We start from the raw sequence: 14,671 nt of genomic DNA, 5'->3' as shown, positions 1-14,671 counted from the left end.
GGGCCAGCAGAGAAGTGGGCTGTGACATTCTTAGAGGGATGGAAATAAGGGTTTATAATCTCCTGCTATTACCTCTTAACTATAGATCATTGTCTCAAAGTTTTAACACCGTAATTTGCATTCCCTGACTCAAGCACATCCGAGCTCCTTACTCTCAACTGGTAGGAATTTCTCGCTCACCTGTGTGTAGTCTTCAGACACCAGAATAAATCCATTGTTGTCTATGAGGTAACAGTTCACAGTCTAGAAAATAAAAATACCACAGTTTCAACTCTGTATCCTCGAACTGCATTCGCACAAAAGGACGCACTTCCAACAGGAGAGAAACCTGTTTTGGGTTGTGGTGGGAGAGTTGGAAAGGCCTGCTGGCTCTAGGAGTTAAGGCTATGGTTAATCTAACCCCAGTGTTTACTTTGCAGAACCAACAGACAAAAATTAAACACCAAGCGAGCCCGAACATCCCGGATTAGGAGAAAAGGAAGACGCATTAAAAATTTATGAATTACAGCTTGTCTTCCTTTTTTTTTCTTTATGTGGATAATACTTCCCAGGAACAAAGTGTGCAGAGGCCCCCAGCCTGTACTCATAGTGGTTGAAGTGCAGGCTGGTTTGAAAGCAAAACACCAGCACAATGTCATTACTCTAATGATGTATTAATGAAAACACCGTGTCAGCTCAGAAGACCATCAGGGGACCAGGTAATATTTTTTAATTTGTTCATAGACTTGGGCCGGGGTGGGGGAAGGGGCAGACTTCTGTTAAAGGGGCCCCTCAGGCCTCCTAAAGGTTTTCAAACTGTGTTTTTAATTGGGAGCTGGATTTGGGGGCAGGGCTGTTAGCTTTTGGTAGCTCAGACTTATAAATTGTGGAAAGCAAGGTAAGCCCAAACCTCTGCTTCCCCCACACTACTTTAATCTCAAGTGAATGATTTGCTACAGGCTAAGTTTTAATTACAGTGCTGTGGAGTTTAAACTTAAGGTTTAATTCCGTCCTTGATGTAACTCAGTTTCTATTTATTGCAGCTTTACATACCAACTGCAGCATTTAATTTGTAACATATCTTTACCCTGAGCTGAGTTCCCCCTCGCTGCAGGCCACCGCAGGGCTGGTGTTTTCAGGGACATTTATCTATCCACGGAGTTGGTTTTCATCAGGCACAAAAGGTGCAGCACTGAGCTGCTCAGAGAAACTCGTCCCTGATGACTAGGCAGTGGTGGGGAACTAGCAGAACATGAGAAGCTTGTGAGCACCTTCTATGAAAGAGTGGATGGCTCTGGTGAGCAATGGGGGTTCTCCCCGTTACTCAGAGAGGCCAGATGAATGGTTTGGGTAACCTGGTCACACTCCTGCTACTTGAAGAAGGTCTTAACTGCATGGATATTACTCTGGCCCTGGTGGGGAGCTTGACCAACTTTGTCCATTTTTTTTGGAGACAACATTATGGAAGAGACCTCACAGAGCTGTGCTGTCCAATATGGCAGCCACGGGCTACATGCAGATTTAAATCTAATTGCAAGTTAATGAATTAAAATGCAAAACCCAGTTCCTCAGTTGCACTGGTCCCATTTCAAGTGTTTCATACCAGCTGTAGCGAATAAGTCTACTTTTGGACATTCCCATCACTGTAGGAAGTTTTTTAGACAGCAATGTTTCTTGTTGTTTTTTTAGATTACACTAGTACTCCAATGAGTTTTAATCCGGTTTACATTGGGTCATATTAGACAACTCCATCTCCTTGCTGATTTGAATGCCATGCTCCTCATTTTGCAGATCTAGACACTGAGTCAAAGAGAGGTTCACTTCCATCCAATCAGTAAATACACATGGAGTATAGGAGCATCCTCCATATTCAGATATTTACTCTCCAAATCGTTCCAGATGTGTAAAGAATTAAAAGTCATCAGAAGCCACCCACCATCCATAATTATAAAATTAGTTCCTCCTCAAACATCCCTAGTCAACTAGTACTCTTGCTATTAGACCTATATCTTTGGTCAATATCTCTCTGTTTGTCTAATGTTGTAAATATTGGACAACACAAGGCAGGTTCAAGGAAAATAGAGTATAAAGTCAATTGAAAATCCTAGATAAAGAGCCAAGATTTTGTGAAGTCCATGAACGTGCAGTTGGAGATTAGCTCCTATCACACAGGAAGTCACTGGCCCATTAGGATCTGTCAGAGGTAACGTATGTGGAAAGAAAAAAGTCACAACAGATAATAGGAAAGATGCTTCCAAAGAGAATGATTTCAATAGCAAGGGATAAAGAGAAGCTCCTGGGAAAATTGATCAAACTCTACCTCTTTGAGTCTCCTTGTGATCATTCTCAGAAATTCAAATGTAAATGGAAGGATTCTATATTGTGATATTTTATAATTTTATCAGAAACATTACACAGTTGCTTCTTGAACAACATGGGATGAATGGTGCCAGTGCACTTTCATGTGGATTTTTTTCAATAAATAAGTGTATTTTCTTTTTTTTATATTTTTATCAATTTCAGAGAGGAGGGGAGAGGAAAGAGAGATAGAAACTTCAATAATCTCTGGCCCTGGTGGGGAGCTTGACCAACTTTGTCCATTTTTTTTGGAGACAACATTATGGAAGAGACCTCACAGAGCTGTGCTGTCCAATATGGCAGCCACGGGCTACATGCAGATTTAAATCTAATTGCAAGTTAATGAATTAAAATGCAAAACCCAGTTCCTCAGTTGCACTGGTCCCATTTCAAGTGTTTCATACCAGCTGTAGCGAATAAGTCTACTTTTGGACATTCCCATCACTGTAGGAAGTTTTTTAGACAGCAATGTTTCTTGTTGTTTTTTTAGATTACACTAGTACTCCAATGAGTTTTAATCCGGTTTACATTGGGTCATATTAGACAACTCCATCTCCTTGCTGATTTGAATGCCATGCTCCTCATTTTGCAGATCTAGACACTGAGTCAAAGAGAGGTTCACTTCCATCCAATCAGTAAATACACATGGAGTATAGGAGCATCCTCCATATTCAGATATTTACTCTCCAAATCGTTCCAGATGTGTAAAGAATTAAAAGTCATCAGAAGCCACCCACCATCCATAATTATAAAATTAGTTCCTCCTCAAACATCCCTAGTCAACTAGTACTCTTGCTATTAGACCTATATCTTTGGTCAATATCTCTCTGTTTGTCTAATGTTGTAAATATTGGACAACACAAGGCAGGTTCAAGGAAAATAGAGTATAAAGTCAATTGAAAATCCTAGATAAAGAGCCAAGATTTTGTGAAGTCCATGAACGTGCAGTTGGAGATTAGCTCCTATCACACAGGAAGTCACTGGCCCATTAGGATCTGTCAGAGGTAACGTATGTGGAAAGAAAAAAGTCACAACAGATAATAGGAAAGATGCTTCCAAAGAGAATGATTTCAATAGCAAGGGATAAAGAGAAGCTCCTGGGAAAATTGATCAAACTCTACCTCTTTGAGTCTCCTTGTGATCATTCTCAGAAATTCAAATGTAAATGGAAGGATTCTATATTGTGATATTTTATAATTTTATCAGAAACATTACACAGTTGCTTCTTGAACAACATGGGATGAATGGTGCCAGTGCACTTTCATGTGGATTTTTTTCAATAAATAAGTGTATTTTCTTTTTTTTATATTTTTATCAATTTCAGAGAGGAGGGGAGAGGAAAGAGAGATAGAAACTTCAATAATGAGAGAGAATCATCGATTGGCTGCCTTCTACATGCCCCATCCTGGGGATTGAGCCTGTAACCGGGGCATGTGCCCTGACTGGGGATTAAACTGTGACCTCTTGGTTCATAGGTCGACACTCAACCACTGAACCACACTGGGCATGTGTGTTCATCAATTGTTTATGTTATTGGTAAGGTTTCTGGTCAACAGTAGGTTGGGGATCGAACCCGCAACCCAGGAATATATCCTGTCTTAGAATGGAACTGGTGACTTCTTGGTTCATGGGTTGTTGCTCAACCACTGAACCACGCCGGCTGGGTAACACACACTTTTTGAGTTAATATCTGAAATCAAGAGACTTTGTCCAAACAGAGCGGAGGGGGATTTTCTGTACGTCCCTACTACTTGCTAAGGAACAATCTAGGAAAGAAGAAGAACCCATTATAGGCTAAGAAATTGAACAAAAATCTTAGACCTATGGATGAGGACAGTGGCAGGGGGTAAGGGCATGGGGTGGGGTGGGAACCAGGTGGAGGGGAGCTATGGGAAAAAAAGAGGTACTTGCTAAGGAACAATCTAGGAAAGAAGAAGAACCCATTATAGGCTAAGAAATTGAACAAAAATCTTAGACCTATGGATGAGGACAGTGGCAGGGGGTAAGGGCATGGGGTGGGGTGGGAACCAGGTGGAGGGGAGCTATGGGAGAAAAAAGAGGAACATCTGTAATAATCTGAACAATAAAGATTTATTAATTAAAAAAATAAAAATACACTTGATGATCCAAACAATTTGGTCCAATTGGTATACATCCTACTAGTTGGTGATGGGAAGAGGAACAGGAGGAGGGCTGGCTCTGGAGGACTATATGCCTAAGCTTCCCTGTGCTCCAAAGGACCTTGTGTTTGGCTCCAGCATAGCAGGCATGCTCTCTCTGGTAAGGGCTGGGGCATTGCATGAGCTCTATACTGACTACCAATTGGCACTTATTTCTTGGACCATACTTCCATTCAATATTATTTTTAAATTCACATCTCCCCTCCTTAAATTAGGATTCCATGACAGGAAGTAATGGCAGAGAAGAAACCATACTGTACTTGTTTATGAGTAAGTTTGTATTTCAAGGTTACACCGATTATTAATAGACTTGGCCACACTATTAACTAAGAAACAGATACTGCCAATGTTTCAATTTACAAATCACTGAGAAAGTCACAGGTCAAAAGCAAGGATGCTGTGTCACTGATGCAGACCTGGGTCGCTGACTCTGACAGGTGCTATTACATTTCATAGGCACATAGGCAACACTTTCATGTGAGGTAAATTGAGTCACCACGATGACTTCCTGACCAGACCTCCCTGCCAACAACCACGTGGATTAAATTGTTATTGGGAAGTGCGGTGGAGTGAAATAAGCTCACTGGAATCAGGGGAGCAGGATGCTGGGTTATGGAATAGTTGGTACAGAATCAGCCAGATTCCAGTCTGACCAATCGCTTCCTCTATGTCTCTTTACAATAAATAATATTCAATGGACTTTTCCATATCCCTCCCCAATAAAAGGAAATAGAGGAGACATTTTCTTAACTTTCCCTCACTAGGCTACTTTCCCCCCAAATTAAGCCAAATATCTTGGAAGTTGTCTGCCCATCGTCCTGTCCAAGCTGAAATTGGAGAAATTTAGCTCTAAGTTTTGACAGATATTGTGAGCACCTACTCTAGGGATGAGGTTGTTCAAAAAATGCAAAGATAAAGACAGAGAGGGAGAGAGTCAGAGAGAACTTTTTTGTTATTTTTCCTTTCTTTATTTTTTAAGGACATCTTTTTTCAATTATTTGGTGACTCAGTATTGCTCAGAGATATCTGATTCCAGGGCACAAAGGCAGATGAGTCAGAACCTGAGGATAAAGCCCAGAACCAGGCCATGTTCATTGGGTAAAATCACAGAGAGGGAGGAGAGCTGGTGAGGAAGGGGGTCTGGGCTGAGAAGCAGCATGGAGCTTGTGTTAACAGGAAGGGGGGATTAGCCCCAGGAGGCTCAGGTACTAGCTTGAGAATCAGAGAATCTGACATTTGGTATCAGTGTGACCGTGAGCAAAATCTGTTAACACTTGAGTCTTAGTTTTCTTATCTGAAAGATGGAGATAGCAACGCCTATTTCCTGGGGTTGTTGAGAAGATTAAGTGGGAGAGGAGTGCCCAGTGCTGAGCACATGTGAAGTGCAGGGTGGATAGGAAGTCCTCAGAGAACTTGTGCCCACATTCATTCAGCAAATGATGTTTTTTGATCACCTACTATGTGCCATCAAGTATCAATGCTATACATTTAGAAAGGGAATTTGCTCCATAGTTCATAGCAAGATGCTGTGGAGGCTGGTTGGTTGAGCTTGGTTACTTTTTGTTTTGTCTTTTGTTTGGAGGAGTGAGGGGGTGACTTCTGTTTGTTTTGATTGGTGCAGGCTGAGCAATGATTGCTTAGAAGCCCAGCATTATACTGACTGTTGTTTTCATTTGTGAAAAGAGAGAAGAGAGGAGAGAGAATAGAGGAGAGGAGAAGAAAGAGAGGAAAGAAAAGGGAAAGAGAAAGGGAGAGGGCTGCGCTCTTACATCTGAGGGTGGGGCCTGAGTCTTTGCATCTCAGGTACCTAAGGTGACACTTCTTACTACCTTTTCTCCAGGTCTCACAATCTGACCCCTAATATATCAAGTGTGGAACAGACTGACCCTTACTTCATATCACTTGATGTATCTTTTTATCATAAGTCAACTATCATATCAAAAAACTGTCTTTTAAAAATGTTTTTCAATTACAGTTAACATACAATATTATATGTGTTTCAGGTGTACAGTATAGTGGTTAGACATTTATATAATTTGTGAAGTGATTACCCCCATAAGTCTAGTGCCCATCTAACACCATGCATAGTTATCACAACATTATTGACTATGTTCCTTATGCTGTACTTTACATCCCTGTGACTATTCTGTGACTACCAATTTGTACTTCTTCATCCCTTCACCTCCTTCACCCAGCCCACCAACCCCCCTCCCATCTGGCAGCCATCAATTAGTTCTCTGTATCCATGACTTTGTTTCTTTTTTGTTTGTTCACTTATCAAAATACTGTCTTTTGAAAAAATTTATTGCAAAGGGGTCACTTTGAACAGAAGTGCCTGGTGGGAGTTACTGGTGCCCTTGCCCTCAATAGCTATTCCACTGGCTGGGCTGGGTGGGTGCAGAGATGTAGGCACCTGGCCACCTGATTTAGCTCTTCCCCCAGCTTGTCATACATCAAGGAGGTCTTTCAGATTCCAGAGGAAATGTCTAAAAGGCCTTGCAAAGTCTAGTCATGACTATTCGTCTCTATTCCTTTGGAACAAGAGAAGGTGGCAGCTGATTTTTAATATGAAATCTTCTACCTTCTTGCTGTCCTCACACCTTCTCCAAATGCCTCAGTAGGAGAGAACTTCACATCTTCCAATGTCTTTGCAAAATACTGTGCTTTCATCAGGAGACCAGTGGAAAGGAGTGGGAGAACAGAATGAGAGGAGTGAGGAGACAATGGTTTCCATGAATGAAACACACAGGTGGGCACGGCCCTCTTCTTCCCTTCTGTCTGAATGCCAACCTATTTCCATAGACCGCACTAATATTTGTCCCCTCAGCACCCTGCATGTGGTGATCTCTGCCTGTAAATGGCTTCTCATGCTTTGAGATGTCATCTCCGTCTTCATCTTCAGGTGACTTAAATGTTTCTCCTCAGAGAAACCTTCCCTGACCACCCACATTAGTTGAATTCCCAGCACTTGTCACAGTTGATAACCACACATGCTGTCTCCCTACTAACCAGTGAGCTCCCATGGGATGAGGTTCCATTTCTGATTCTGCTTCCTACTGACTCCCAGGGGTTAGAGGTAGCAGGCACATACGCAGGCTCAGTAAACATGTCTTGAAGGAATGAGTGAGTATATGAATATCACCTCTGTGCTCTCTCTGAAGCTAACATTCACCCTCAGTGGAATGGAGCTCCTTAAAAGTCTCCAGTCAGGCTCAGAGGCAGTCCCTCCAAGGCATATGGCTCAAGCACTGCCTGACCAACCAAAGATGTATTTCTATAAGACATGGTGACATCTGGCCAGCCCGACTCCACCCACCAGCCCAGGGCACTCAGTGAAGGGGCCTCAGTGGGAAGACAGGGCTGGCTTTTTCATTTAAAACTAAGTCAACTGGCCCTAACCGGTTTGGTTCAGTGGAAAGAGCGTCGGCCTGTGGACTGAAAGGTCCCAGGTTCGATTCCGGTCAAGGGCATGTACCTTGGTTGCGGGCACATCCCCAGTAGGAGGTGTGCAGGAGGCAGCTGATCGATGTTTCTCTCTCATCGATGTTTCTAACTCTCTATCCCTCTCCCTTCCTCTGTAAAAAAATCAATAAAATATATTTAAAAAATAAATAAATAAAACTAAGTCAACTGGTCTCCTGAAGCCAAAAATTAGAGTCAAAATGGGAAATGGATGATAGTTTCAAAGCCAAATGAGGACATTTGAGCATCAGACTAAGTTCAGAAATCAGAGAAAATGCAATGCTTAATTTTTAAGCTATGTGAAACTTTAAATGGCATTTGAATGGGCGTTTATCCCAATGACTGCTAAAGATGATCATCAGTGAGAAGGGCATCTTACCTGTGTTTACTGTGCCCAGGAGAAATGTTCAGTTGCCTAAAGTGCATGTGCCATTGCTGCCTGAGGTTTTAGAATCAGGCGAACCACTACTTGAGGGCAAGAAGGAAATTATAGACATTTTTGGTTTATAGTTCACATTTACAGAGTGCTTAGAATTTGCCAGGAGCTGTGCCATGCATTTTTTATATATCATCTCATTTATTCCTCACCATTACTCTGTGAGGTGGCTATTTCTATCCCCAATGCAGAGCTCAGGAAACTGCGGCACAGAGGTTCAAAAACGTGCCCAAGTTCTTGTAGCTTATTATTGTTAGAGTCACAGTATGAATCTATCCAGACTCCATAGCCTGCTCCTTTAACTGCCATGCTATACCACCTGTGAAATCAGTCATTGGACAGAAAACATATATTGGATGTTCCTAAGTTGGAATCCATTTCCACTTTTTAAGAAATATGCTATTTTCCCTGCCTGGTGTGGCTCACTGGTTGAGCATTGACCCATGGACTAGGAGGTCATGGTTTGATTCCTGTCAGGGCACATGCCCAGGTTGCAGGCTCAATCCCCAGTGGGAGGCATTCAGGAGGTGGCCAATTGATGATTCTCTCTCATCATTGATGTTTCTATCTCTCTCTCCCTCTCCCTTCCTCTCTTTGAAATCAATAAAAACATTTAAAAAATAAAAAATATGCTATTTTAATTGTAGATTTGATGACTATTCTAGTTGTTATTTCCACTTGTTTTTATATGTGAGGCTGCACAGAGGCAAAGTGGGTTGAAAGAAAATTACTGTCTTTGGCTTTATAAATCAAATTGTTTAACCAACTTTCCATCTCCCATGAAAACAACCAACTAGTAACCAACTAATCAACCAACCAACTAACCAACCAGCAACCCACCCAATGATCCAACAAACCAATCAACCAACCAAACAACTATGGCCAACCAACCATCCATACAGTCACCCAACTAACCAACCGACTATCCTCAGTTTTCTTACAGCAAATTGAAATTAGTAATTGTACCTACTGTACAAGTTAAAAGTTTAATTAATATTATTATTGAGCTGTGTTGTTTGGAGCTGAGAACTCCAATATGGCACTAAATGTCTCAAAGAAGAGAAGAGGTTTGAGGCCACGTGTCTATCCTATGACTGGGAGTCCCAAAATTACTGAAAGGGTATTGGTCATAACACATCATAGGAAGCTCTTTGCTATTGGCTATGGGAAAAATATTTTTTTATTTGATAGAAAAAGTTGGGCTTCTTCTGAAAAGCTGATTGTTTGGCTTTTACTCTTTGGATAGTGACTCACTCACACAATTATGATTTTTTTTTTAAACTGGCAGCCAGATCTCTGGGGACTGAGCATTGTATGTTTTAACTTCTTCCCTTCTACAGTTCTCTACTTGTTTTTCCTTTGCCTACTTTTTTTTTTGAAATATACTTCTATGTTTTCTGTTTGAAATTATGTTTGGCTAGGATTTCTTTAATCCTTGTGGTAACCGGCAGGAATATAAATATATGATTATTTATAAGTCCCAGTTTATGTATTGACTAATGTTTAGCTAACACAGGAGACAAAGGCTACCAGAGCCAAGGGGAGAGGCCACTACACATCTGCTTGCTCTAAAGCATGAGGCAGAGGGTGTGTGGGGTTGAATGCTGTAAAAACATAAGTATTACAGACAGACTTATGGCAGTGGTACACTTTTTTCTTCTATTGCTCATGCGTGGGATTTAAATTCCTCTTAGAGAGGGGGGGAATTGTAGGAGGGAAGCACTATTTGAGAATAAAAACTTTGAATTTTCAACTCCTAGGTTTTCAGCTCATTTAGTACATGAAATTAAGCAAATCATTTAATTTCTCTGCTCCTCAGTTTCTCCCTCTATAAAACAGGATAATCATTCCTACCCATTTCACTGGGTTGTTATGAGGATAAAAAGAGATAGCACATAGGGGAAAAGATTTGAGAATTGTAATGTGAGTTTCAAATGGCAGTAATTTGTAGTTTTTCCTATAAAATGCCAGAATTCCAATAGTGCTGCCATGGGACATTTAAAGCACATTTCTCGGGCTCTCATAAATTATCTGATTGGGGAAAGAAAGAAAAAAAGGAACAGAGCAAGTATCCCTGGGTGTTTTGGAGACTGGCTCAGATCAATCCGTGTTTTAGCGGCATTTCCTCTGTGAGGCCTTCTTACCTCGTCATCACAGCTGATGGAGCATTTGCCATCCAGAGAGGCACACTGCGGGAGGGGAAAGCAAGGGGAAATGTGTTACTGTGACATCCCAGGTCTGCTATGGGCACTTCGTTACTCAAAGACAAGCCATCAAAGTCCTTGCCTATTATTCAAATTCCAAATTTCATCTAAACAAAATTCTCCACAATGAGTCTTACCTGCCCTCTCTTGGATCAATACCAACATACCAACTCCGAATTCTATATAATAAAGAGCTAATATGCTAATTAGACCGGATGGCAGAACAACACTCTGGAATGACCAGTGGGCGGGGCCACGGGGCCGTGGGGAGGCCTCGAAGACTGCAAGGCAGCCAGGGCCATGAGGGCCGAGCCCCTTGCATGAATTTTGTGCATCGGGCCTCTAGTAGTAATATAAAAGATAACTGGGGGGGAGGGGGCTGGCTCTTTTTCATTTTAATTTATGTTGTTATTTAACACTGGTATCTTCTTAAGAATTCAAAAATCTTTGGGTAACAAGAAATATAATTATGTAATTATTTATTTTAAATGAATGAATCACCAGTGACTTTTTTTAAAAAACCCATCTGTGTTCTTAGTCTATAGTTTCCTAAAGTGTCTTCATTTAAGAAAGGATCTATCATCCAACATTTAGCACAGAGGCCCACTTATGTGTTGCCATTTCTGCCAGATGACTGGACAAATACCCCTGAAGTTAGTACCCGGAGCCCAGGCCCAGGAGAGAACACCCCTACATTCTCCAAGACGGAGAAGCCCTCTGACCCAAGAGGGCAGATGGGTGCCTCCCCAAACCCAGACATGCAAAGTCCTTCCAGAGTGCAATAAGGAGTTCACAGGTAGACGTCCAGGTGTGACAAGATTAGAAGAGAGACACTGAAAATTCACAAAAGTCCCCGCTATGAAAAGAAAACATGTATCCTGTGGAGGGTCACTATCCTGATCTCATGATTAGAACTGTCCGTAGGAGCAAAGTCCCTGCTTCCCAGCACGGGGCGTCGTACATGCTGACAGCCTGTGCTCCGCAGTGAAATGAACGGTAATCTGAGCAGCTGGCAGTTCATTTTACACACATTCATCGGAAACCTGGCACCTTTGGGCTCCGGGGACCCGAGTGTGAGCACCTGTATAATAGCAGGGCCGCCGAGGCTTCCGTGCCCCCTGTAACTCACCTGTCTGCTGGCGGTCCAGAACTTCCTCTGGAAAAATTCGAGTTTCATCTGAATGCCGACAGCTGGGAGCAATCAGAAAGAAAACGGGGCATTAGAGATCCCTTTCCACAACTCTGCAACGTTATCACTGCAGGTTACTGTGAAGGCAAGGAGCGGATAAAGCACACCAGAGAAAACCAAGCACAGGCTAAATTCACATGACGTGCACAGCAGGGACTTGTCCTCTTTCAGGTGAGGGATTCCCACGGTGACCTGCGCTCACAGAACTCCTGATGCAGAGCGAACTGAGCACAGGGCAGGTGGTTCTTTAGAGACAGGTGACTTGAGTGTTTCTAAAATTCATCATTTATGGTTACCTCTTCCCCAACACAAGCTAAATACAGAAATGGGGGTGGGGGGGGGTGGGGGAGGAATGATATACAGAAGATTGCTGTTTCTTCAAGAGTTCCCGTTTTAGAACTGGCATTTCTAAAATGTGTACTATCCATGTGTTAGTGAGATATGAAGCTTAAAAGCCCTTGTCATAAGGCTGGTCTCCGGAAGTAAATCGTCACTTTGCTACCTGACTTAGTTTAACTGCCCCCCCCAACCTCCCCTCCCCCCCAGGATTCACATCTCAATGATCTCTCCCCAGGAACGCTGATGGACTCACAGGTTCTGTTTGCCAGGCCTAGTGAGAGGAACAGAAAGGGAAGGAGTGATGTGAAAGTTTGGGAAGTGGAATTGGGTAGAACCTCAGAACTATGAAAGAAACAAGCTCACACTATTTCTCTCCACAAAGCCAAGACCAAGTACCTACTGAACCATTTCAGAAAGTGCTCAAGTCAGGGCAAAAGTCTCTTCGGGTGGTGAGAAAGCTTCAGAGGAGTTTGGAAAGAAAGAATGAGACTCCACTGGGAATACTGGACTCCCTGCGGGACACCACTTACTTCAGAGCAGTTTTGCAAACTTCAGTCCATTGTAAACAACCCCCCCCCCCCACACACACACACAATTTTTGCCATTTCTAAATACTACCAGTATTGTTATCTTTCCATGCTTTTTTCTTTTATTTAAATATATAAAGTAACCTCAACCTAAGTAATAATATCTATCAAAAGAAATATGCAATTACCAAAAAATAAAAAGAGTTCACTCGATACTCCTAACACTTGTTAGACTCCCCACCTGGGTAATCAGTGCTGTGTTGGCTGCAGGAACTAGAAGATTCATGGACGTCTTGGGCTGTTACCCTTATAACTAGCAAGTGCATTGCTATTTTCTAAAGACATCGTTGAAGGAAGCCCTGAGAGTCAAGGCTGGGAGAGACTCATCCTCTATCATTGCACCCAGAATGTCAGGGCTGTGAATGAGAGGTGAAGCCTAGGATCAGAGCCACGCACGGCTGCAGCGTGCAGAATGGAAAGTCTTTGAGAGGAGCCATTTCAGACTCCGGCTCCATCCTGCTTTGCCCTAGGTGGCCTCTGCCCTCTGGACCAGAAGCTCCCTGAGATCCTGCAGGGTCTCAGGCCTGCCTTGGGGCTGACCTTGACCCTGGGAGGCAGCCTCAGAAGTGCCCGCCTGCCAGGCTGGGAGGGCACCAAGGCAGGCGTGAGACCCTGCAGGTGGTTTAAGAAAAGCACCCCAGGTGATCCGAATGTCACCCAGCATCCAGCACGCCTCTCTACTACAGGCCTCAGTGAATTGGTTATCAACAACCTACGGTGATGTCAGATGGCACCAGCTGCTCTGCCCAGCCCTGGAGAAAATACCAGAGAATACCCGAGGGCAGCTGATTCTGGAGCCCGGGGCTGCTTAATGCTGTTTCAAGTAAATCTTGCCTCCCAAAATGCCTGCCAGGCCATCCCTGTTGGGAGGAGCCCTCCGAGGAAGCTGTAGGCCAGGGTGAAGGCTGGGCTTGCTGCAGGCAGCGGGGAGGGCGGCCTGTGCTCTCAGGAGGGGGGTTGGAATGAGTATCTGGGGTTCAACCCAAAGCTGGGAGGGCAGAAGCAACCTGGCTTCGGAGCAAAGGGCTTTCACACTGCCCTGGCGTCCACTCACTGGTATCTAAGATGAGGGAGGGACACGGGTCTGTGTCTCTCTGTCTGTCCCGGAGGTACCACTCCCTGTAGCAGCCCTCCCGCACCCTCTCCAGTCAGCCCTCCCAGCCTGGCAGGCTGGCACTTCTGAGGCCGCCTCCCAGGGCCAAGGGCAGCACCAAGGCAGACCTGAGACCCTGCAGGATGAGAGCAGAGGGTTCTCTGAAAGAGTCACCCTGTGGTGCTCCCAGCTCCAGCAGCCCCACTGCCCCAGCCCACCCTCATCTGAGTTCCTCCATAGGCAACCTCCCCTCCTGGGATGGAGTCCTGTTTTCACCTCCCTAATGAAGCCAGTGGCTCCCTCCTGGGTGTTTATCCATCTCATACTTGCAGCCTGCTATCATCTGCCCCTTTCAGTCTGTACCCCAGCTCCGAGGAGCGCTTTAATCTTCCCTCATGAGTCAGTCCCTCCGTCCCATTAATCATGCGGGCTGCTTCCTCTGATCTCACTCCAGCAGGCTGCATCCTCTCCCTGGTCCCGATGCCCTAAACTAGACACGGCTTCCCTCGCCCCTGAACTCCCTTGTCTGGGCCGTGCGGTGGATGCCAGCGGGCTCCCAGACGGTCCTGCTGCAACGGGTCCTCTAGGTTCTGACCTGGCTCTGTTTTTGCTCCCTGATCCTCATACCCTCTCAGCCACGCTGGCCCCTGGCTTCCCACAGCCTGGCTGGGTTTGCACCTTCTCACCTACACGTCACTACACTTCCCTATGGTTCCGAGACTCACCAGCCCATTGGTGGGTCAACTTCACGACCATTTGTTCAGGGGCCTCTCCAAGCTGAACTCCAGGCTGGGTACTAGGGGAATGAGAGCACACGCTCCCTCAGTGTCTCACTGGGGAGCAG

General features: G+C 44.1%; 1 protein-coding gene across 1 annotated transcript in view; it reads right to left on the bottom strand.

The window, feature by feature from the left end:
* Nucleotides 1-14,671, bottom strand: part of LOC102239827 (voltage-dependent calcium channel subunit alpha-2/delta-3) — a gene marked incomplete at its 5' end in the record, with an annotated part of 304,116 nt that overhangs the window by 88,243 nt on the left and 201,202 nt on the right. The window contains 3 exons of the mRNA XM_005868430.2: nucleotides 181-243; nucleotides 10,560-10,604; nucleotides 11,749-11,810. Coding sequence (XP_005868492.1) covers nucleotides 181-243; nucleotides 10,560-10,604; nucleotides 11,749-11,810 — 170 coding nt within the window. The remainder of the gene's footprint in view (nucleotides 1-180; nucleotides 244-10,559; nucleotides 10,605-11,748; nucleotides 11,811-14,671) is intronic.

Source organism: Myotis brandtii, unplaced genomic scaffold (assembly GCF_000412655.1).
Source record: "Myotis brandtii unplaced genomic scaffold, ASM41265v1 scaffold268, whole genome shotgun sequence".
Taxonomy (NCBI): Eukaryota; Metazoa; Chordata; class Mammalia; order Chiroptera; family Vespertilionidae; genus Myotis; species Myotis brandtii.
Note: the sequence above shows the minus strand (reverse complement) of the source record. Positions and strands in the feature narration are given on the sequence as shown.